The sequence below is a fragment of the Cygnus atratus genome, chromosome 7, assembly GCF_013377495.2.
Source record: "Cygnus atratus isolate AKBS03 ecotype Queensland, Australia chromosome 7, CAtr_DNAZoo_HiC_assembly, whole genome shotgun sequence".
NCBI classification, from domain to species: Eukaryota; Metazoa; Chordata; class Aves; order Anseriformes; family Anatidae; genus Cygnus; species Cygnus atratus.
This window is the reverse complement of record NC_066368.1, coordinates 30,601,111-30,625,102: the sequence shown is the minus strand read 5'-3', so window position 1 is coordinate 30,625,102 and position 23,992 is coordinate 30,601,111. Positions and strand designations below refer to the sequence as shown.

The window sequence follows — 23,992 nt, the reverse complement described above, 5'->3', positions numbered from 1 at the left end:
AAGTTAAATCACAGTAAGTGAACAAAGGCCAGTTTTGGATCTCATACTTCCCTTTCCTCTCAAATTAATCATAGTAGGCTTGTAGGTAGGATCCATGATGTGGTAGAATATACCTGAGAAGAGTAAAATCCAAGCGAAAGAAATAACTTTATGAGCTGCATAAAGAAGAAATGATAAAATTGCAATGTGATTCAGATCAAGAAGTGAACCACTGGAGACAGTTCTGATGCTGAACAGGTTACTCCCCTTGATTTTATCCTTGCTTGTCTTGTGTTGGGTGTTTGTAGGAGTGTTTCAGGATGATGTAAGATGGTCTTCTGGATTCAGCTGGTCCATGGTTCTTGCAGAGGTAGTAGCTAAGGTGATATTCTGTCTTGCACCACTCAGCTATTGAAGTTGTTATTCTGCCTGTGGCTTTTGATCTTAGGGCTTAGGAAACCAGACCTGTATCCAGAAGGAAGCTCTATACCTTGCGCGTTGCTGTATGTTACTATAATGCTGGGTACCTGGGCTGCAGATGGTCTATGGCGAGGCTCTCCTTTTCTTGGTCCAATACCGTTCAGGCACTCACCTCTCTAAAGGATGCAAGGATTTAAAAGAAATGGAAAATGAATATCTACATGGAGATCAGATGGCATCATCTATGAAAATATGGCACATATTCAGATCAGCACTTTGCCAATCCCTACTACTATCTCAGTGCCAGACTGAAAGGATGGAGAAAGAAGTAGATCTGAACACTTTTTGCTATGCCTCATGAGGAACTCATGAGGAGAAAAAAAAAGTTAAATAAGATAATATACTGAAGCACAGACTTCGCATTTGCTACTTAACAATCTGGTTTACTTTGATGAAATACCAGGCTAATGACAGCACATTCAATTGTGGAAAAAAGTGCTGACGATGTGCTCAGATGGTCTATGAATTCAGTGAGGTAAGGAGTCCCTCCATAAAGAAACCTAGATAGATGACAAGGCACCAGTTTAGGTTCACTGGGGCAAGAAATGATGTAAAACTTAGGAAAAACAGCATGGATATTTTGAAGGGTAAAGCCAGTTAGAGAATGGAAAACAGGATTCCTGAAAACAGGAATCGAGGGAAAGATTAATTTATATTCAGTAGCAGCGCTTAGCTGTCAGTAGCACAGGACCAAAAAATGAGTGTTAGGATCAGGCTAGCAATAGCTTATAGCTTAAAAGGATTACTACTGACAATAAAGGGTTAACATGTTTGTATTGCATTTTGATTATTACTGCAAAGATAAAACTGGCTTTTCTTCACCTATCAACTCTCTTTCTCTTATTTCCCTGTCTGTCAAGAATTAGGGCAAGTTGATTCACTTGTGGTGTGTATATATATGTATATATATGTATGTATAGAGGTATATGTATAGATATATATATATCATTATGCCATAGCTTTACGTGGAAGCTTTACATGTTACATGGAAGAAGAGAGAGACACTAGGACAGCAACTTACTGAAGAAGTAGTATGGCACGTTTCAAAAACTTACCTGTATTTCCTCCATGTTGCGTTTTTGTGCTGTCTTGCACTACCCAAAACAGAGAACATGAAATAGTTACCAGTGTGGCTTTGCACAGGGGTACTTGCCACAGATTACAGCTGTCTCAAAGGGACGGCTATCTGAACGGCTATCTCAGCTTGCTTTGTATATTATTCAAAAAAGGTGTCATAAAATAATGCTTCCATACTCCACTAAAGAAATCACAGACATCATCAGGGAACCTACGGAATTCAAAACAATACTCAAATTCTTTTAATAAGTTGGTCTTCAGGAGAACCCTGTAGTACATGTGTTCTATATCAATCTCTGCTTAGTTTCAGCAGTGATCTACTCTTTGTGGACATATTTTCTGTATACTGGTGGGACTTTTGTGTAATTTTTACATGTCAGCGAGTAACTTAATTTGCTCAGAGACTGGTAGTGTCAGCAGTTTTTGTTCCCTCCCTTAGTTAGACCCATGCCAGATATTTAAATAACAATTCTTACAGTAGGTGCAGCGGAATACTCTGCAACATTCAATTCTACCATTGGTATGTCATCAGCATCTACAGCTGCCTGAAAAATGAACACAGACAAGAAAGACATAAACGACGTATAGGTATGTCACCATATCCTACATATGTGAAATAAAAAGGGTGGGAAAAGGAAAGGGAACAGAAGAGGAATGTAGTAATATACTACATGTAATCTTGTACTACTGAATATGGTAATGTCCTGAATATAGTGTTGTTTTTTTACCTCTCACTGTATGTGTTCATTTCATAGCAAATGATGAGACAACAGAAAGATGGATCAAGTAATTTGGGAAATATAAGGAAATAAAAATATTACTGAATATACAATTAAAAGCAAACACAAGACAACATACCGTTCAGATGCTAAGTTCAATATAATAGTTCCTTTGCTTGTCAGAAGTGTAACAAGGAAGCTGAATAACGAACCAGGGAAGTAAAAATCTGATGACCTTTTACAGCCTGAAAGTCATTACTTACTGTGTTAACTCATAGGTTATTCCTATGTTCTAGGCAGGAACCGTCATGATTAATTATGATAAAATGTGCAGATTTGTTAACCTACCAGTTGTCTGAGAACTTAGATACTATACAATCTGTTACCTTCTCAAAAATCCCAGAATGATGTCTTTGCAGTTTAGGTTTGGTTCTTAGGTTACTAGTTTTGGTTGTGTCTTTGCCTGTTCCATAGGAGACCTGTCTGCTAGCAGGACTAGAGATCATACTGGTGATATCGGTTTCCATATCAGTACAGCCCTAAAATGAATACAGCAAAAACAAGCACTTTAGCTTTCTTAGATTTCTGGCCAGATAGTATCATAAGAATCAGTTTTGCCTAAACAGAAATTGTTAGGGAGACAGACGCTGCATAATATTTTTACAGAAACTATGCCGCGTGTGAACTTCATAAAATGTTTTGCTTAAAAAGAGATACAAACAAAACCACCAAGTCCAAATTTGGCTTTTTTTTTTCCCTATAGGATTCACTGCAATTTAAAACAAACAAACGAACAAACAAAAAAAACATTCTGTTATAGACTAGTGTTGAAACTTTTCTAATACACCTGGTCAGTCACTTTAGAAACACTTTGTTCCATGAAGTAGTTCTAATTTATAAACTGTGTTTCAATTAATGGGAGAACATACAGGGAAAAAACAAAGAAAAACCTCAAGAATTTCCTAGGAGTCAAACGTTCTTTTCTGAACTACCTTCTTTTCCTCACTCTGTCAGCCTTTTCACTACATTTCGATTGAACTAAGAAGTCAAAAGAACATAGTGTCTAAAGAAATTGAAACGTCACTGTTAAAAACAACACTCAGAATGCAGAGCTTGACTGCTTAGATACAATGATTACCTTGACTATGAAAAACAATCACAGAGAAAATAATGGCCTTTTCATATATTTGGAAATTGTATTTAAAACAATTACAGAGTTACTAATGTAACTTTGGGTAGCAAGAGAGAACTTGGGATGCCAAATATTTGCCTTGTTTCCAGCTGCTGTGTAAGACATCTGGCTTCGCTTACACTGGCAGCAGCAAGGTGTTGAGGTCGCCTGTGAAAACAATTCTTTAATGCATTTGTTGATTTTTATCTATGTCTGATGATTAATGTTTACAAATACAGCCCACTTCACCTTCAGAAAGCATTACCTGTATCCTTAAAACTTTGTTTTCACTAGAGAATTGTTTAGTGACAAGAAGTTTGCGGTTTTGTGTGTCCGGACTCCAGATCTGTGGTCAGATAAGTACCATCCTAGAAGGATGGTCAGGCTTTCAAGGGTGCTCTGACTCTTAAGCTTCCTTTACTTTCTAAAATTCCTCTTGTTCCATCTTTCCACCCTTCCTTCAGTGTCACAAATGGGAAAGAATACAAAGGGCTACATTTTGCTCTTACACATCAGCTTTCTGTCTTTCGTTTCACTTTGACCCTTGACTTTTTCTGGAGCTCTTGTAATAAGCACCATAATGCTTATATGCTTAATGCTTAATGAAACACCTAGAGCAGCTACCACTTTGAAGGACTCTCTATGAAAATTAATTACTCTGCATCTTCCTTACTGATTCACTTTCAGAGAGAGAAGATAGTCGCCTTCTTCCTTTCTGCAGCCCACTTGTCTCAGAAGACTGGCTGGTTACAGTGGCTTGTCTGGAGGAGGGATAGCTGCTGAAAGATCGTGAGTCTTTTGGAGAAACTCTCAGCAGGGATCCAAGGAAGGGAACATATGTTGCAATGGCTGCTCTAATGGATGAGAGGTAGAACCAGTCAGATTTTTTCTGTTAGCACAAAAATTCAGTCATCATAAACAATGCGTTTATTCAGAGAGATGGACTTACGCCGCATGGACTGGAAAATTACTGGGCACAATAAAGGGTTTTCCAGATATCCAATGCCTCATAAACAATCACCCTGCAAGATCACTTATTCACAGTGTTCTGTGGAATTCAAATTTACTGCTTGGCAGGGACAAGGGCATTAAAGTACAATTCTTTGAACTGAAGGGAGCTATTAAAATGATGTTTTATCTGCTTTCAGCTTAATCAGGGCAAAAATAAAATTCTGTCCCTTTAAACTGAGCCTTGCAGAAGTACCACATAATGAATTATTTTAATCTTCCCCTAAGCAGCTATTCTAGCTTCTTCTTGCACATCTGTCTGCCTGGTATCTGTAGAGTAGTACAAAATGTGCAGTTATATTACAGTATTCTTTTTCTCATATGCAGCATAAGGAAAGTCTTTTGCACAGCTTTTCTCTCCCTCCCAGCCTTTCCACCTAGAAGTCCGTGCCTGCCTCTTCTCCATCCACTTCCCTCATTGGTCTGTGTAAAGGGTGAAACAAAAGAGTACGTATGGCTTTGCTGCCATCCATCAGATCCCACAGCCTGCATCTGAACTTGATGTGGTAATCACCCTAGATGTTACAAGCCAGAAGAAATACTATCTGAAATACGGAAGCTTGAAGAAAGGTGGGGAAGACACGCAAAATAGGGAAGGAGTGGCTTGACTCACTGAATTGCATCCTTCCCTGGCCTGGTTAGTTTAACAAACTGCTATTTGTAACACTGACAGATGTCCAGATCTCTCATGAAGATAGTTCACAAAAATTTACGATGATTTCCTCTGAGCTAGGAAAGTCTCTATCTTTTATCATGTGATCTGTAAGTACAGATCAGCATTCCATAAACATCTCTAGTTCCCATCTGCACAGTAAATTGTTCCAAGTACAGATTCCACTGACATTTATATGGCATTCAGAAATTTTCTTGGGGAAGGGAAGGTAGTCTTTCAGAGGTAGAATGAACAGGTGAAACAGAATTCAGATACTAGTCCCTTAAGTGACAAAGTTACTGTCTGATATTTTCTGGTATATATTAAACATAGCTTACAAAGTGAACTTACCTGTATTTCGGGTGAGTGATGGCATAAATGATGGGGTTATGGATAGCAGAAGCTTTGGCAATCACAGCTGGTATTGAATTCATGAAGGGTGTTAGAACATGTGAATACCTAGAGTAATGCAAATGTATTATATATTTAGTATTGAGTTCTACATAGTCTATGCAGTTATACACTGATGAGAACCCCTAATTACTGCTTCTCCAAACAGTGAGAGTGCAAAATTTTACATCTTTTTCCTGCAAGGATCAGCACCAGCCTAATTGCATTTCTGAGAAAGGTGACTTTCTTGGTGCTTCTCTTGCAGCACGTCAATTTTATGACTCAGAGGTAACCCTTGTATTGCTTACCCTAGGGAGAAAGTCTTCCTGCAGGGAGTGAATGTGCGTTCATCAGAGTATCTATCTGTTCAACACTCAACAGATGTACTTGCTAAATTAGGATAACCTAATGGGTGTGCAGAATGAGGCATTATAAGGAAGGATAATTAATAAATCATTTTTCCTTTTCAAACTTTGCTTTTTGCCTGATCTGATCTAAAAAAGAGGGGGGAATGTCTCTTATGGTGTCATATGTTTTGCTTATGTTACTGTGGCCATGCATATATACAGGTTATGAGCCTCTAAAGTATACAGAAATTATGACTGATGTCCATCTGCTGCGCCCCTGTCAGGCAATTAATTTGAAGATAGCCTGAAGTAGCCCACAGAGTCTTGGTCAGAAAAAAAGTCAATAGAACAGCTCAGACCAAAATAACAATAACATTTCACGGGTGGTTTCTAACAGGCAGTTTCTCCATGGACCTGCTTAGGGGCTATGATGACCTCTTCCTGCACTGGTAGAAAGTGCTCTAAGTGAAACGGCCCATTAAGTCAGTCTTTCCTTCCATGGATATAATTCCTTCTTTGTCACAGCTCTTCTTCCTGAGAAGGCAGTCTAAGCTCTGTCTTTCACTTAGCCTTGCATTCCCACTTGTATTCCTGAAATACTCAGATTATCCTGTCTCAGAAGGTCTCTCATATGAGTGCTGCAAACAAACAATGAAGAGGATTGCATAAGTAGGTGGCAGTTCATCATCCTGGTAAAGACATTTTTCATCATATTACGGGTAGGTTTACGCTCCGTGATGAGGAAATGGTTTGCCAGTGGTAATATAGGAACCATTTTGTCAGCTGCTCAAATGATGAGATGTCGTTTCACCACTAATTTAAAGTTTTTCTCTGATAAGATTTGTCCAAGTAACATGTTCTTCCTAATACAATATTTAACATGGTTGATCCAAATCATTCTTTCAAAGCATTGGTTAGAGGAGTAATTCTTCACAGGGTCTGGAGACCACAAAACAGTATGACCTTTATGGAATGGAGTTTTAGACCCTGAGATGAGAGGCATGGTGCTTTGGTGAGAATGGCAGAGCATTCAGCTGACAGAAACAAACAGCAGCGAAAGATTTTGTTTAGACTAACCACTCGCAGAAAGTACAACTTTAATGTAACCTGGAGATCAACAGTATTAGTGGTCATGACTGTGTTCTAGCTCAGTAGTCCCCTTCCAAAGGGGGAATTTTATAAAGGAATTTTTTGAAGGAGTTAAGATTCTTCTTTCTTTTTTTGGGTATGTTGTTGCTCTGTCAGATGTTGCTCTGTCATTAGTCCAGGACAGTAGCCACAGACTTCATGTCTGCCTTCATGTCTACCTTCCACTGTTTGGCATGCAGTGATTTTTGTCTAAGTTCATTGTAATAAAAGGCAACAGAAGGCCTCCAGGCTTGGTCTATTAATCTCTGAAAAATCCCAGAAGTATTGCCCAAAAAGCATAGTTCAGAAATAGAGGAAAAAAGCTGAGTGAAGATGTGTTGCTCACCAGCCGTCTTTATGAGCAAAATTTGCAAATTCTCAGTTGTCAGATACTGCACAGTTATAAAATTGGCCATTTGTTCAGATTTTTGTCAGTATGAGACGTGGGCCAAAAGTCAAGTTCAGCAGGTACTTGATCATCCTAAAGTAGATGCTGAATCTTACAGAACAGCCTGACAGTTCTATATGGCTAAAATGCTTAGTTTAAAGCATTTTTATTTTTTTTTTATGTGTCTGAGAGCAAGTAGTGCTGCAAGGTAGCTATGATGCATTTCTGTGTCTTTCTTTTCATCTATCTCTAGTGTTCTCACATCCCCAGTGTGATGGTCTCACATCCCCAGTGATCCCCAGCAATACCAGACAATAAAGCTGTGTGTAGATTCTGCATTAATAGTATCACACTTCTGTTGAAATTACTGTATAAAACACTGGTAATTAGATGAACATGCTTATGTGATTTATATTTACTATAATTTATACTGAGCACCAGAAAGCTCCCCAAAGGAAGTATGTACTCGTCTAATTCTGAGCTTGCATATGCATGTAAGGAATTTCAGCAGTTTGATGTAACACAAGCAAACAAATAGACTTTTGTAAATAGAAGAAGTGGAGAAAGAATCTCCATTGGGTGAATGTTTTTGCCTCCCCTAGTTAGCATTTTGCTGCTAAATAAAATTAACATAGTTCAAATGTGCAAGCATAGAGAATCTGCATGCAGAAATCACTGGCAGTTTCTTATCTTGCTAGTAATAACCTCCCTATTCCTGTTTTTTTTTTCTTTTTTCTTCTTGAAAAGTTGAACTAAGAAAAAATCAGTCACTGTGTGCCTCATTTGTTAAATGTCACTCCTGAATATGTTGTTGTTTTAATGCACTTCAGGCATTAGACTTGACAGGTATCTTTGACTTTCATCTGTCTTTCACAATTTCACACCTTTTGCTTTCACTGAATATTCCTTTGCTGATAAATTCATAATTACCCAGCAAAAGCTACCAGGGCAACAACAGAGTATGGTGACCAGGAAATGACATAAAGCAAGATGACAATCAGTGCAATCTTGGCCAGCTTCCACTCATTTTTCATCCTCTGGTACTGTTTCTGTAACTCTTTATTTCCGTGTTTGCATCCAAATGTCTGTATAGACCTAGGGGAAAATAAACATAAAACAGAAAAATGGAGATAAGGAATTAAGCAAACTACTTCATAAAATGTGGCAACAATTACTCTTATGCTATTTTGTAATATGTCTTGTACTTTTATTGTATGTTTCTGTTTGTATGTGACCAGTCCCTTGCAATTCAGTGTACTTCTGTTGGACTAATCAATGGCAAAAATCAGTGGGAAAAAAAAAGTCCTGTACCAGAAGAATTTCCACATATAGCATTGTCCAATTAACTTGAATACCTGATTTATTAAATATAGTTAGAGAAATCTTTGCTTTTGTAAGTCAGATTGTGGTACTGTACTGTCACTCTGCACTTTCTGGCTATGCGACTAGATATGCTGCTATCTACAGGACAGATAGCTACAGATTACCAATGTAGTGGCAGACACTGGCCTTTGTTTTTACAATAGGTTTTGTTTCAGAGACCTGTAATTAATTTTTATCTCTTTTTCACTTTTTGTCAAACATGGAATTTGCAGTTTAATTCCATTTTTCTGTGGAATAGTTTTTATACTCAGTTATTAGGCATCTCTGATGTCCCTTTAGTATTTTTTTTGTTGTTGTTAGAGTTGGTTAATTTCTATAGTCCTTTCTCATCATTCTGATTTCTGAGGCTGCTACTCATACCCTTTTCTGTATCATTAGCAAGAATCCTTAACAGTGCTGGTGTAAATTCAGAACCCTGAATGGCCCTTCTAAGAACCATACTTCTTACCATGTTGACAGAACTCTTGTTTCCTGTCTCAGTCATGCATATGAACAAAAAGTAAAAAAAAGAAATGTCCATTTTTGTTTTGTTGGTCCTTGTTTTAAGAAAATAAGCAGTCATTTAAAGAAAGAAATAAAAACTTAAGACTGTTGGCTACTTACTTGTTTGCCTTCTTGATAGCCTCAAATATAAAGACATAGCTGTATATGATAGCAATTAAAGGAATGAAAAAGACGAAGCAGAAAAGCAGCATTGTGTAGGCGCGGACTGATGGTGTGAAAGTCATGTAGTCCCAGGAACAGGAAGTCAGCAGACCTTCGGGAACATATGCACCTAGAAAGAATGGCAGGAGAAGGCATAAACCATGAAGTGATTCTTATTGAGCATTCTGAATGCAAAAGTTAGAGAAAGATACTCAGAATAACATGGGATTTAGACCCATTCTCTTCTAGGGGAGAAAGAGTCTAAAAAGATACATGATTCTTTGTTTAAACTACCTCTTTTTATTTTCATTTACTCTGTTGCCCTACTGTTTTTAAGTTTAGCAGTCTAAGGCTTCAGTAGATCTGAAAACTGAATAATTTTATTTCCTATCTTCATTATAATCTAAAGCTCAACATAGTCAAAGGGCATTTCTCCAAATACTTCAGTTGGTCTTGGATCAGACCCATGCTGTTTTCAGATCTGCCCAATTCCTCTCAAATTGCTTTCTTCCCAAGGAGTGAAATGAAACTGAAAATGAAGCTATAGCTACCACTTCTTTAAACTTCTGCATATTAGAGAAATTTACTGTGCAAAGGGGAGTGATTTAGTGTGCAGGTCAAATGAATATAAAGTTGAGTACGTGTTTAAAAAAAATGTCATACATGCATAATATTCTGCCTGAAATAAAACCGAATCTTTTTAGAGCAACTATGTCAAACAGGTAAAGAAATTGTCAACAGCAACTTATTTTTCCTTTGTATTTTAATTTTCACTGTTTACAGTGGTATTTTCTGTTGAACTTTTGAAAATACTGCACCAGATGTGCTCAGATGCATCCAATTATTGTGTGAGAGTTAGTACTGTGGATACTATTAGAATCTAATTATAAGACAACAACACCCTTCAAGTAATTATTCTGCCTTCTGCCATTAAGATTCCAGAATCTAAGACTGTATTGACATTTTGTTCTTCTAATACTGCCTCATTCAACCGAAGACTGCTTCTCCCAGTATTGAGGTTTGCCTGCTTAAACATGCCTCATGTTTAAGGGGGACCAGACTGACAATAACAAAAATCTACTAAAACTCAACTCAGTAACTGAGTTTGTTGCAGCATCTTTTGGGAAAACAAAACATTACTGTATTCTTACCTCAACTGAGCTGACACATTCTATTCTGGAATTAGGGAACACAATAATGGGCTGGAGTTTTTGAATGATGAGTTCATTGTAACTTACTGACTGAAACTGGTGACTCATAGGAAACAAATAAATGGTACCGAAATGGATTTGATGAGGAAGAATAACAGAAACTCTTTGTTACAATGATCAAGATGCTGTATGTGTGTTCCAATTTGCATGCATGAAATTAACATTTACAAAAGCAAATTGGTTAGTTATTACTAAATGCCACCCCTACTGGAAGCTTTAATGAAGATACCATTGGCTGAATGGACAATGTGACCGACACCTAGTGCTGTTTGCTCATCTATAATATAGTCAAGACTTATTCATGATGTACTTGCACAAAATATTCAGACTGTATTCCTCTTTTATATGAAGAAAGAAATTCAGTTTGCCACCACTCTCTTACACAGCACCTCTGGGAAGGAAAAAAGCCATCAGAAAAAATATAAATGTATCTATTTCACTTTTATATAGTTCAGTTTAGCTCAACAGAGGTAGGTAGAGGATAATAGGCAAGGACATCATTCATAAATTTTGACCTTTATTTTATCTTTTGCTCTTTGTACAATAAATAATGAGCTCAAGGAGAAGTGCCAGTGTCATGTAATTTGCTCATATGCACTGGGTGTTTTTTCTTCTGATTGAGATCTTCAGTTTCAATATGCTTTTTATCAGTTTTTCTCAAATTGATTTGTTGATGCCTAATATGCAAGCCATTGATTCACCCCCTCCTATACCTGTAACAGACCAATATTTAATCCAGTGATATGAGGGAAAAAAACTTGTATTCCATTTCACTTACTCCATCCAAAGAAGGGTGGGAGGCTCCAAGCCAAAGAGTACAGCCAGACTCCTACCAGGATTATTAGGGCCTTCTTCTTTGACATCACTCGAACAGAAGCCAGAGGTTTTGTGATGACAAAGTATCTGTCCAAGGCAATCACCATCAAAGTGATCATAGATGTAATGCCAAAAAGAGCTCCGCAGAAGGCATACAGCTCACAGCCTTTCAATGAAGATGACAGAAGTAGCAGTGAAATTAATCTACCCATGCTAATTAATTTCTGGGAGGTTCAAGTCTGTGTTTCCTATCAACTAATGTCTTCTGGAATTCATAAAGCAATGGAACTTCAGTTTCGCAGCAGTTGTAATACTATTTCAAAGCTACTGTTTATCTTGCTAATTGTATTATCCATGGAGATAAACTTCAAAGATTTTGTTTGCTTCGATTGCTGGAGACAGCAATACCTAATCTATTTTCACTCATTGACTTATGATGTCAACTTATTGACTTGATGTTCCTACTGGGAACCTTTCAGCAGTCCCATGTCTTGTGTAACTCTAGTGTTACTGCAGCTCCTGTAGAAACAGCTGGTTTGTTCAACAGTGTGTTCTAGTGACTTTGGTATCATGGAGTCATTTACATCTCAAAGTCAGTGTAACTGGAGTAAATATTCAGACTATGAATATATTCATGAGTGATTTGAATTATTCAAACAACTTCACAATTAGAAGCCAGTTTTTTATTTATTTATTTATTTATTTTTATTTCTTAACATGTGCAATTCAACACTTCATGGAAGTGTTTTGTTTTTTTTTTTAAAAAAAACACATCAGAGATACCAACGGCATGTCTCATATTCCTCCCTGTCAATACCTATTAATGAGGCAAAGACTTGTCTTCCTCATACTGTAGTTATAGAGGAAGAATGAAAGCACATTCCTTAAACAGGCTTTTTTATGCATTATTGATTGTGGGCTCCTTAGGACTGATTTGTGCACCTGTTATACCAAAGGTGAAAATCCCACTATTGAAGTCTGCAGCAGATTTGCTGTTGACTTCAGTCGTGCAAGTTTCACCTAGGGTTTAAGACTCTATTGCAGGTGCATCGCCTTCTACCTGCCGGATCAGAGGTTCTGGAAGGTCAGAATTAAGAGAAGAATGATTCAGCAAAGACTGAAGGCTGTGCATTATGATTGCTATACAGTCTAAATGGTGAGAAAGGTAGTGGATAAAAATCAACAAGAAAGAGCAGTTTTGAATATTTGATAGACCTTTTTAATTTTTTTTTTGTAAGAGGCAGCTGACAGAATCTGTACCATCTCTTCCCTTGTGGTTGAATCCCTTAATATCATCGTTCCTTTTATATTTGCTATTTAGATTGTAAACTGGTTTGTACAGGAATCAGAGTTGATATTTTTCTTAAGTACCATTGCAGCTTTTCGCGCAGTCTAGTCAACTCTTCTCATGCAACCACGACCAGATATTTTCTGTAAATCACACATTAACACTGGCTCCCTCAAGAACATTTTCTTACAGGAAATGTTCAGTTAGCATTTTTGATGTGAAAACTTGCTTTTGCTAAGCTTTCCAGTGCAAGTCCCTGAGCAGCTTATCTAGAAGGCTGTTATGCTGGTGCGTATTGAGTTGGTGGTTCTTTGTCACAGGACTCTGCCAGTAACTACTTGAAGAGATGATTGGGGAAGAATGCTGGCAAGGAAGCTGCCCCTGTATCTTACGTTGCCAGTGTCTCCTTTGTATCTCATGTGTGTAATTTTCCTGGAATTGTTCAAGGCCAGGCTGGATGGGGCTTTGAGCAACCTGGTCTGGTGGGAGATGTCCCTGCCCATGGCAGGGGATTGGAACTGGATGAGCTTTAAGGTCCCTTCCAACCCAAACCATTCTGTGATCCTATGAATTGCAAGTGTACCCCAGGGAATTGTAAGTTAACTGGCACTATGGTGAGAACATACTTTGTGATTTTTTATAATTAATAAATAAATATACAAACCTTTCTCACCAAAAATCCAGCGTCTGTGGAGACTGTTGGTGAAAAAAACTGGAGATTGCGTAATGGACATAAGGAAGTCACTGACAGCTAGATTGATGATGAATATGTTGGCTGGCTTCTGAAGGGTCCTACTCCTACAAAGAAGAGATCAGAAGGAATGTTGCTAAACACTACTGCAGTGTTAATTACGTTGTTATTCTTTCCTGTGAGCCTTGGCAGCTTCACTAACACCAAGGCACGCTACAGAGCAAGCTAGAGCAGAGTGCTTCTCATTTCCCCTGTGAGGGAACGTAAGCAAGGCTCAGTTTTTACACCCTTACACTCCTGTGCATGTTAGAGGGTTGTTTTGATAACCAGCTCAGCGATGGGGATAAAGCACGTTGGTCTCTAAATACTCTGACCCAGTGCACTGCATGTCCATGATTAACAGGAAATTAAAGCTGATGTACTCTATGGATTTGCTGGATCTGGGTCGTGCTGAGCTGCGGGAAGGGAGTGCATATCTCCCTGATACTGATCTTCTGAGCAGTGACTTCCAAATACAGGGATTAGGCAAACTCACTAGGTACCACATCAAGCATTATGTTTTACATCAATTCTGCTCTGTGACACGCATTTCGCTTGCCCAGACACTGATTTTGAAGAGGGCTGTAGCTAGCCTAGAGCATATCTGACCAGCATATGCTATTCATAATATTATAGTACAATGCCTTAAAGGGTACACATAAAAGCTCAACTGAGAGCACCTCCATTAGGGGTTCATTGTAACTTTTTTTAGCTCCTTTTTCAAACTTTTGGCCTTACATAGAAACGAAAACTATCAGAATAAATGATAGGTTCTTTGCACTGCTCCACAACCAATCAGTAGGACTGCTGTCCCCTAACTGTTGGTTTGGGAACAAGGAGATATTAACAGGTGCTTAGGGACCACTCGTTTTTATTCAGTAATCTGCAAAGTTGCTGAATGTATTTCTGTTTCAGACAGCTGGCTCAGTTTTGCGATTTCTTGAGACTGCTTTCTAGGCATCCAGTGTGTTCTCCGAACTTCTGATAAACTCGTTACTTTGCTATCAGTGTCCTTTTTTGTCTTTATAGCATCTTCCAATGAAGACAAGCTGTGTCCTCCACTGGAACCACAACTGCCATGGTTGGACTTCCTGTATGGGACCAGGCAAAGAGCTACGCTAGATCACTTACTTCATCCTTGTCTCACATATCTGGTCTGTGTGCCAGCATCTTATCTGTTCTTAAGGCCATGTCATCCATACTGAAGTGTTGGTATCTACTCTGAATGCACACACTGAAACAGAAAATGTGAGATTGCCTGGGAAAACTTGCTGCCATTTTACCTTTTTAACCTATCATTTACTACACCAGATAAATACAGGCTCAAGACCCAAATTAGTTTGGTCCATATTCCAGTGATTCAAGTTAACACCATCAAATTGTCATATATTTGTTATTGTTTAGGTTTACGGTAGTGCGTAAAGATCAAACATAAAGCAGGAGCTCACTGGCTTGACATCATTCCAATGCTCTGTCACACAGTGCTGAGTGTGACAAAGCAGAAGCAGGGTGAATAAATAGGAATGGTGAAGATATCGTTGTTGTCAGAGATCAAATATCTTTCAGATACAAAAGCTTGGATGTGGCTTTGTTGAAAGGAAATAAGCCAAGTGTTAGAAAAAGTAAAAATGAGAGACATTGCCAGTAAGGAACAGGGAACAGAGTAACTGAGAAGTAAGCAGCAGGATGAAGGAAACATCTAAAATAGTGAAGATAAGTGAGAGAGGCAGGTACAAAACGTCCCATCAGTGCACTACAGGAACTGTTCAGCCAGTAGCAAAAAAATTCACTGAAAGTTTTCTGCTCTGGCTGCATTTTTATCACTTGGTATATCGGGGTGATTGTTTGCCATTTTGCTACCAGACCACGGTTATTGGGAATTCAGAGGGGAATGGCAGGTTGCCATTTTGTTTCCTAGAGCAGTGTCTCAGTGCATTTACAATGGCAGTATGTCTGCACTGCATGCAGAGTGCAGTCCTGGTGGTGTTAAAGTTCATCCATTTCAGTATTTAAAAAAAATCTAAACCAAGATACCTGCAGAAAACATAGATGACCAGGAAATTACCCAGAGTTCCTGTGATCCCCACAATAAGAATGACTGCTCCAATTGTGTAGTGGGCATGGTCTGGGACATCCACTGTAGGAAAGGCACCAGGAACACCTTTCGCTGTCATCTTCTATGGAGTAAAGAAGTCATAGGTATAGGTCAGATTTTACTGAATAAACTGACACGTGCTTCTGTAGAAGGGGAAACGGTCAAGAATGTGAAAAGCCAGCAAGCAAAAAAGTCAGAATAAGCTAACTGATTTCAAATTACATTTACAGTTGATCATCTTCAGGGGCTATGTATGCTATCAGCAGCACAAAGGTCAAACATTGTTTTATGTGTTTACAGTTGATTTAGACTTCTGGTGGAGAAAAGCAATCTATTCTCTCCCAAAAGAAAGAGAAGGATATGGAAGAGAAAAAGAGACAGGAAGGGACCATTTGTATTGCATCTGACATTAAGTAATGAAGTGCTTAACAAGTAAATTTTCTGCAGTTTTCATTTAATGAAAGTGTCTGTACCTGTGAAGTGTGATTTCTGTTGTCCTCTAACATCACTGTCTTAGAGTTCTCTAATGAAGTAGAAATTACCTTCTATTGATAAACATGCATTTAATCCTTTAGCAGCATGGCTATTTCATTTCTCCCACTGAATAACTGCCCTGAAGACTTAGTTACCAAAAGCCTGGCAGCACTGAACAACAGTCTTTTGGAAAGTAAATAAAGGATTAGAAAAACTAAACCACAGAAACTTTATAGCATGTGTCTTGTTTGCATACCTGCCTATTTTCACTCTGGACTGAATGAAGTTATTTTGCTCCCTGTGAAGTTTGTGGTAAAGCACATGATGAAAACGTGTTTTACCTACTGATAACCCATGGCAAAATTCGCTAGGCAAATCTGAAGACTGCAGCATTTTAAATAATAGTTTAAAACATTTTCGTAGTGTCAGGAGCCACACAGAGTGTTTAGACCAAGTGACCCCAGCTAAGTAATGAAGTAAACAATAAGTCTGCAGCCAGGAAGCAGGATGACCTAACAGAAATTGAAGAGGACAGCCAAACTGTCACTGTTCTGCTGCCTTTTTGATATAAGGTCAGGCAAGGAGATTTAAACACTCACCTCTGTGCATGTGCTACTGTCCTGAACATGCCCTGGCATCAGCTCTGATCAGCTAACGTAGTTATGATAAATACCAAACCCTATACCCATTCATCCACACAGACGTATCCTGTCTCTTCTTCATAGCCAGGTTTTTCTCGTCAGGGGTGGCACTCGCTCAGGAATGGCATGCCGTGACCACTGCTCATAATTCAAGTCTGCAAGCTGCAGCCATGGCATTCCTCAGCTACTGGGCTACAAGAATCATGCCAGGGTTGAGAAGAGCCCAGGAGGTATCTTGAATAGTTTATATCTTGCCTCTTGTAAATATTATCAGTCTGGCTGTGGCCTAGGATCCAGGGCAAGGGAATTGCTTGTATCAAGGTTTGTGCCTGTACCAAGTGTAAATAATGCTTTGAGGCTGGATATGTTCTTTCCCATCACAGGTACTGGTACAGCTATCATATGCTGTCCTTCTTTCCCAGGAAAGGAAGGTTGCTGTTTGGAAAGGAGGAAAGCACGTAGAGGTATGTAGGTGTGGAGTTCTCACATTCTTTCTACAGTTGTGTCAACCACTGGCATTCACAGTTAGAGCGGAACTCGGAACTCGGAACTCGTGATTGCCTTTGACAACACCCCAGTTATCAAAGGACAAGAGTATTTCCAGACAGTAGGGGCAGACATTAGCTCTGAATAGATCTCTGAGATTGTATTCAAGTTACGAGAGACAGTTTACATTTAAAACCAATGTGCCAGTAGCAAGAGTCAAACCCCAGGAGTGTCTGAAATTGTACAGGAAATTGTCTCTGCTTGTGTGCTGAGGATCTGCCTGCAGCAATCCTCAACAGGAAGAGTGTACTCCCTGGGTTTCTTCATTAGCAGGGATGAGATGCTGGACAAATAGTCTCATCTCAGAGAGTGAAAATGTAGCTCTGGCTATTGTTATAATTGGAGCAAAACGTTATTATTGCACTAAGGCAGATATGCTAACTGAATGACAGTAGCATGATGTTTATTGCTCAGGTTCCTTCAGCAAGTGTAAGTTGGCCTCACATCATAAACATCAGCGGGCATCTTGCCCATGTAGAAATTGCTACACTTAATGCACTGCCAGTAAAATAACACAAAATCCCATGTGAATAGCAAGTGGGAGAGTCTGAGATAAAACTTAAATAAATGGGATCAGGTCTTCTTTGGTTTGGGCTTATTATTTTTCCCCTTACCTTTATGGCTAAAACATTTTTTAAACTGCTGCTCTGCAGAGACTTAATCATGATTATTAATGGAATGGAGATTTCTGATGTTTTCCCCCGTAGCTATCCATTTAATCAGAACTGGATCAAGGTAACAGAAATGAAGCAACTAAAGGAGCTTGTTTTGGCTACAAAGAACAGATTTAAAATGGCTTTGATTTAAATGAAATTTGTGGGGGACTAAGGACAAGGAAAAATTTGAAAGATAAATATAAATACACAGAGAAATATCAATAGAGGAAAAGGTTATTTAAGGGACAGCAGAAGACTTCCAAACTTCTTACTCGGGGATGAAACAAGTTCAGAATGAATAAAAATGTCAAGTGTGAAAAAAAAAAGGAATAAAATTTATAATGGAGGAGTGATAAGACATAAAAAATACTAAATAGATGGGGAAAGAAGAGGTCTGGCAAAGAGAAATAAATTCACATTTTAGTGTGGACTTCCTGGAGGCCTGTTATTTTCACCACAGGATCCAATTATCTCTGTTCCCCAAGAAATACATTTGATTATAAAAAAAAAAAAAGTCATTTCAATCTTTTTATTGGAAATACTGGTCTGATTCAAAATGTCTTTAAGTCAGAGAAAGGTGCTAACCAAGCCAAAAGGCATTAATTAGATCAGGCCTAACCACTTCAAATTCATCCCTGAGTTGCATGCATACAACTTCCTCGCTAGGAGATGAAAACACATGCCTGTCTCAAGATCATCTTACAAGGGGAAAAGATAGCGAGTGAGAAAATCAGGACAGCAGGATAATTGAGAAATCAGACAATTCCCAAAGCTTTTCTCTATTCATTTTCTCCAGCAGATAAGCTTTGTTTAGACTCTATCTTCTATTGTCACCCCCCAGTATTAGGACTTGGGTGGCATGAGAGAAAAAAATCCCACTGTTGCAATCCCCACCATAGCAATTGTCCTTTGTGAATGCTCAGCCTGAGCAAACTATTTCAATTGCATTGTTAACACAGAACATCATTGCTTTGCATGTTCTTCTGTTCAGCCTTCTTTCTATATACACTTCATAATGAAGTTTAAAAGAATCAACAGGCAAAACCAGCACTTCATTATTTCTCTTCCAAGTAGCATGACAAAACAGCTTGTTTTATGTAACATGATTCAAAACATCACCAAATGAGCGAAGAAGCAGAACTGTAAACCAAGAGGTTGGACATCTTCCTGTGGGTGAACAATGCACTACAACTTCCCTGAGACAACAAATAAAGGCACTTGCATCTGAGGCCCTGGACCACTGGGTGCCAGTATACCCACAGGGTTACTGTGCTGTGGGTAGCTTAGACGGTTATTAATTCTGTGGGAAACAGTTCATTGGGAAGCATCAACTTCCTGACAGTCAATGTAAGTATTGCACATTTCTCAAATAAGCAAACAGAATGTTTGCTTGAGAAGCTGTGGAGGACATCGAGGTAGTAACTGAAATGTAACATGATCTCTTCGCTGCAAGTACTGAGGGTCAGTTTGAGAACGTATCTTCTAGCCAAGGATGGCATTTTAGCCATCCTTAAAAGCAGGCTTTATAATATTGCTTGGGTGTGTATGAAAACTGGCCTTTTGCTAGAACTGTAAAATAATTTGTAGGTATAATAGGCAAGCTATTTATTATTTACACTGTGGTTTTGCAGAATCAGGTGGATAATTAGGGTTTGTTAAGGAAGCTGGGAAGTGGTCGCTGATTCATTCCGGCAGACGTGACAGAACACCAGTCTGCCTTTAGCCAGGACTGGGTGTCTAGCAGAGCTGCAAAACGTGCTTAATGAACAGTGATGTGGGAATTCCTTTTCCACCACAGAGTCTTAGCAGTTGGTCCATACCCTAAAACAGGGTTATTATCCCTTCGAAAGAATAATCTTAATGGAGGATATTTTTATCCTTCATATATAGGTGTAATCCTTTTCTAAATCCTACTCTGTCATTGCCTTAAGAGTCAGTGGCAACAAGTTATGAAGGCTGCTCCACATCAGTGTATTTTCTTCCAGCAGGTTTAAGTGTGTTCTTGGAGAAGCGCTAGAAAAAGAGGGAAACAACTACATTTAACACAGTCTGCCTTCTTAAAACGTTCATTGTTATCCCTAAAGAAATGCTTGTCTGCTGCCTATAACAAAACAGCTAAAGCAGAACTGGCCATATTTTCAGCTATCATTCACTATCATTGACTGAGTCTTAGAAGCATGAGCTGCTTTTAGGGAGTTTGGAGAAAAAGAAGCATTTGATAGTTGGTGAAATCTGTTTAAATCCTTGCTGTTCTGGCCTTGTCCATGTAAGCTGCAGCACAACGTGGAACCTCTTTATATTTACTGCCTGCTGCTAAAGCTGGTTGCAGGGGAGGCAGAATCCTTCCTGGAGGGCCAACAAGAGGAGATACCCTACTTCTTTGGGAAGAGAGCAGCGCACAGGCCCTTCTGCTAAGGCCTGGTGCAAGCAGAGAAGGGGTAAACATCAACCAGTTGCAGAGAGCATCAGTGTGCAACAGAACTCGTATTTCGATGTGTAATTTGCTAAGACCCTGCAAGAGGCTGGTCTGAAGAACGTTGTAAGGATAAAGGAATTCTGCAGTTAAGGACAAAGCCCTGCACTCCTTAGTGTTTTGCCTAGGTTAAAATAAAATCTAGACCAGGAATATTTGATGCCTTCATCTATTCTATCTTGGGAATGTTTTTATTATACACATTTTTCTAAAAAGGAGGTTTTCTAAGTAGCTATTTTAAAATTGTTAAGAAAGCAAACAGCAATACCAGCTCACCTCTGAGTAAGTTCTAGTAGAAGACATAACATGGTTGAGAGTCCTAGTGACCCCTCACTTCCATGGCATGAGAAAAATATTTTTGTCTAAGTGAAAAAAGGACATTGTGCAAAGAATATGGTATAACTACTACTGGTGAAAAAAAATGTTCAGAGTAAGAAAAGAAACGTTGTTTAATTGCTCTTCTGAGACGTTGGTTACTGGAATTCGACTAAAGCTAGGAGTGATGATGGTAGAAGCAAGGCCACAGATGTAAATATTTGTACTGAATATAAATCACATTTGATGTAGCCCATTCCTCATATTCTTCCTATTGCAAGAGTGTAAAGTAAGGTTTAGTTTATAGGAAAACAAGAAATCCACATAGGATAGAATTTGAACATATTTGGTTCTGAATGATTGATTAATTGATTTATTTCTCTGACATTGTTTCAGAAGTTGGGAACAGAAAAGACTAAGACAGGGACATTTTTCAGCTAGTCCTGCCTGAACACCAGATGGATTATACCTAACAAGACAAGGAAAGGGAAATGTGGACTACTATGTTGTTGTTCTGAGGCATTCATCTAGCTTTCAAACTGTAGTCACTGGTTTTGCAGAATGACTGTTTTAATGGAATAGAGCCCAGTTCCTAAACATGGCAAGTTTGGGAGTCCCACTTTGACTTTGGCAATGTATTGTGTCTCTTTGTTCTTAATTTTCCTACAAACATTGGTAATGAAGTTGCTGATTTGTACAGCATGGCTTATAATATCAATAGTAGCGTTAAGCCTTTTACATTATAACAAATCATATAGCTTGGAAAAATTATCAGAACTGAAATACTGTCATTTCCTAGAGTTTCTAGGTGCAGTTTTAGTTCTGCCTACCTACCAGAGTCTTCCAACAACTGATAGTACTTATTTGTCTTCACAGTTCCTTACTCTGATTTCTGAGCTTGCCTCTATTGGCACTTTTTCTGTGATGACAGGCAGCACAAAGAGGAGTGTAATCAATTCCACCTCAATTGTGGTTTCAGCAGGGTGACGCCAACTGCTAAGCCCTCATTCCAGTAGGCAGCAGGGCTTTCCATGGATGATGTTTGTCCCGTTGAGCAATTTGGATGGCAGATTTTCAATCCTGTCTTCTGGATTTAATCTCAGCCACAAGCAGCACACATTGGTTTAGGAGAGTTTCAGGACTGAAAGCAATCTTGGTATCAAATTAAAATGTAAAAGTTTGAAAATACTTGACCTAGGGAGAAGAAATGGACAGATAGTTTCCTCTTTCAGCAGAATAAGGACAAAAATAATTTTGAATTTTCCAGTGTGAATCACTCTGTCCCCAGAATCCTTTTCCATTTTGCTATGTGCTCTCCAGTCCCACTTCTCCCTCCCTGCTATGTTCTGCTATCCTCTTTCATTATGTTATCCATCTAATTTAGTTCGTAAGCGCCTTGGCTCAGGATACTTCTCTGTTTATTTTCATGTAATACACTGTGCATTTCCAGGTTTTATTAAAAAAATAAACAGGCTGCATTATTACTCTGTAAATAATAAAATATTTACTGCTGCTTTATTATAAATTAGGATCAAAATGTAACACCTGGTCCAACATGCTTTATGCATAAAAACTTCAGGAGTGTTTGAAACTTTCACTTTTTTTTTTAAGTAGTCACTGGGTGATATGGCTCATTTCAAAATACCTGGGGTGACCACATCAATGTTTTAAGTTGAATTTCAGATTTCAAAAACTCCAAAAAACAGCGTGGGTCTTTTTTTATTATTTTCTTTTTAGCAGTCTTTTGTATGAACAGCAGCCAAATAAAACTTTGCAGGTCTAATAGTATATAGAGATACATAGCCAAGAAAAGATTTCTTCATTACACCCCACAAACCAAACCGGAAGGGTTCAGAATATTTTTAGAAAGCCCAAAGAGACTCCATCCTGAAGTGTCATTACCACAGATTCGCACCATCACACTTTAAAGGAATTTTTCTGTTAGCATTTAACAACTGAGAAAGAGCTTTGGTAGAACTTACCTGGAAAACCTTTCTGAAAAGCTTTCTTGAGTAACTGCAAGTAACAACTCTTCAACATTTACATAAGCACTTTCTTACATTTACAGACTATTACAGAAATGATGGGGATTTCCATTTTGAATAATACCACAAGCAAGCATTGTGTTTGAACTGCTGAACAACTGTTTAACTTACAAAAACATGCTCTTTTTATAGTTTGCAACATATTCAGTGTACTTTGCCTCCCTGTCTTCTGCCCATGTAAAACTGCCAAAAACCAGTGTTTCTACAGTCCTTTCTGCAGTAGATAAAAACAGAAATAAAAAGGTTTTTAAGTTTCCATTATGTTGTTCACTATTGCATTACAACATTAAATATGCACATGTACCTTAAATGTCCATTTACAGTTCTATAAATGCCAGCTTCGCCAGCAGAACTACCTGCTACAGCTTTTAGTGACAGAAAGCACTTACTGTTGGGGCTCTAAGAGGCAGGTCCATCAGTGTGTAGGCAATCGCTCCCGAGTCATTCCATGCATCAAGGGACTCCACAGTTTTGGTGCCGTTGGGGTCCTCAGAGGGACAAAAGATCCCCCTTTGAATGGGCTGACTATTCATGTGAACAAAATCTAAGCAGCAGCAGCAAAGAAAGCAAAGCTCCCCCCTGACTTTAAGTCAGCCAATTTATCTTTGTGTGTGTGTGTGTGTGTGTGTAAAGCAGATTGTCAAATTGTCCGTCTGGAATGCTGTGAGAACTAGTGCAGAGTTTCTCACTAAAGCTTCAGATTGCTTTGCTCCATCTTCAGCTTAGCAAAGGGCAGCACCAGCAGATTCCATTTAAATACAGGAGCTGCAGGGTCTGCACATGCCCAGTTTGGTGCGTGTTACATCCAGATTCAGGCTTCACTTTAATGACAGTATAAAAGTGATGCTCACTTAAAACTATTGTTTTGTTTTGTTTTTGTCTTTAACAAAGTTATGTCTGAATTGCAATGCTATGTCCACAGTATCACTGTATGAAGAGAAAGATGGTTAAAGGTTGACTTTGCTAACTCTCTAAAATATTAGACTTCACTGCTCATTGTCAGTGTATTGGTGAATTAGTTTTTTGTACTCAATGATTAAAGAAAATGTATGTGTACAGTTCTGCTGAAATTGTCTGAACTCAAATAGATTCTGATATTTAACAAAGTGCTTGTGTGCACTTCTGTCTTGTAGAATTTAGGTCATGGTTATTTGTTGGTCCACTTCTAAAAATAAACAGGAGAAAACAGGGATAAAACCCACTGACATCATCCTTTTCTGCTCTTCAGTTTAAAAAAACACCAAACACACACGCAAATGCCGTAGGCAGAGAACAGCAAAAAAACATTTGTTTCAAGAGTTGTCTGCTTTCTTTTTTGGTTTTGTTTAGTTGGGT

General features: G+C 38.6%; 1 protein-coding gene across 1 annotated transcript; it reads right to left on the bottom strand.

The window, feature by feature from the left end:
• Positions 1 to 383: 383 nt before the first annotated feature.
• On the bottom strand, positions 384 to 23,073 carry OPN4 (opsin 4). Its single transcript, XM_035570378.1, has 12 exons — positions 23,047 to 23,073; positions 15,447 to 15,589; positions 13,347 to 13,480; positions 11,357 to 11,560; positions 9,326 to 9,497; positions 8,270 to 8,434; positions 5,438 to 5,545; positions 4,100 to 4,280; positions 2,642 to 2,794; positions 2,013 to 2,081; positions 1,515 to 1,553; positions 384 to 575 (listed from the first exon to the last, which is right to left on the bottom strand). Exons 1-12 carry the CDS (start codon positions 23,071 to 23,073, stop codon positions 384 to 386), a joined length of 1,587 nt encoding a protein of 528 aa, XP_035426271.1.
• Between the last annotated feature and the right edge of the window lie 919 nt (positions 23,074 to 23,992).

Bases quoted from the DNA above. Each gene is read 5' to 3' on its own strand.
- OPN4 (XM_035570378.1), bottom strand. From the start codon at position 23,073: ATGGACCTGCCTCTTAGAGCCCCAACA. The intron at 13,481-15,446 runs GTATCTTGGTTT...TCTTCTTTGTAG, and splicing joins GTCATCTATGTTTTCTGCAG to GAGTAGGACCCTTCAGAAGC. The intron at 8,435-9,325 runs GTAAGTAGCCAA...ATTTTCCCCTAG, and splicing joins GCTATCAAGAAGGCAAACAA to GTCTATACAGACATTTGGAT.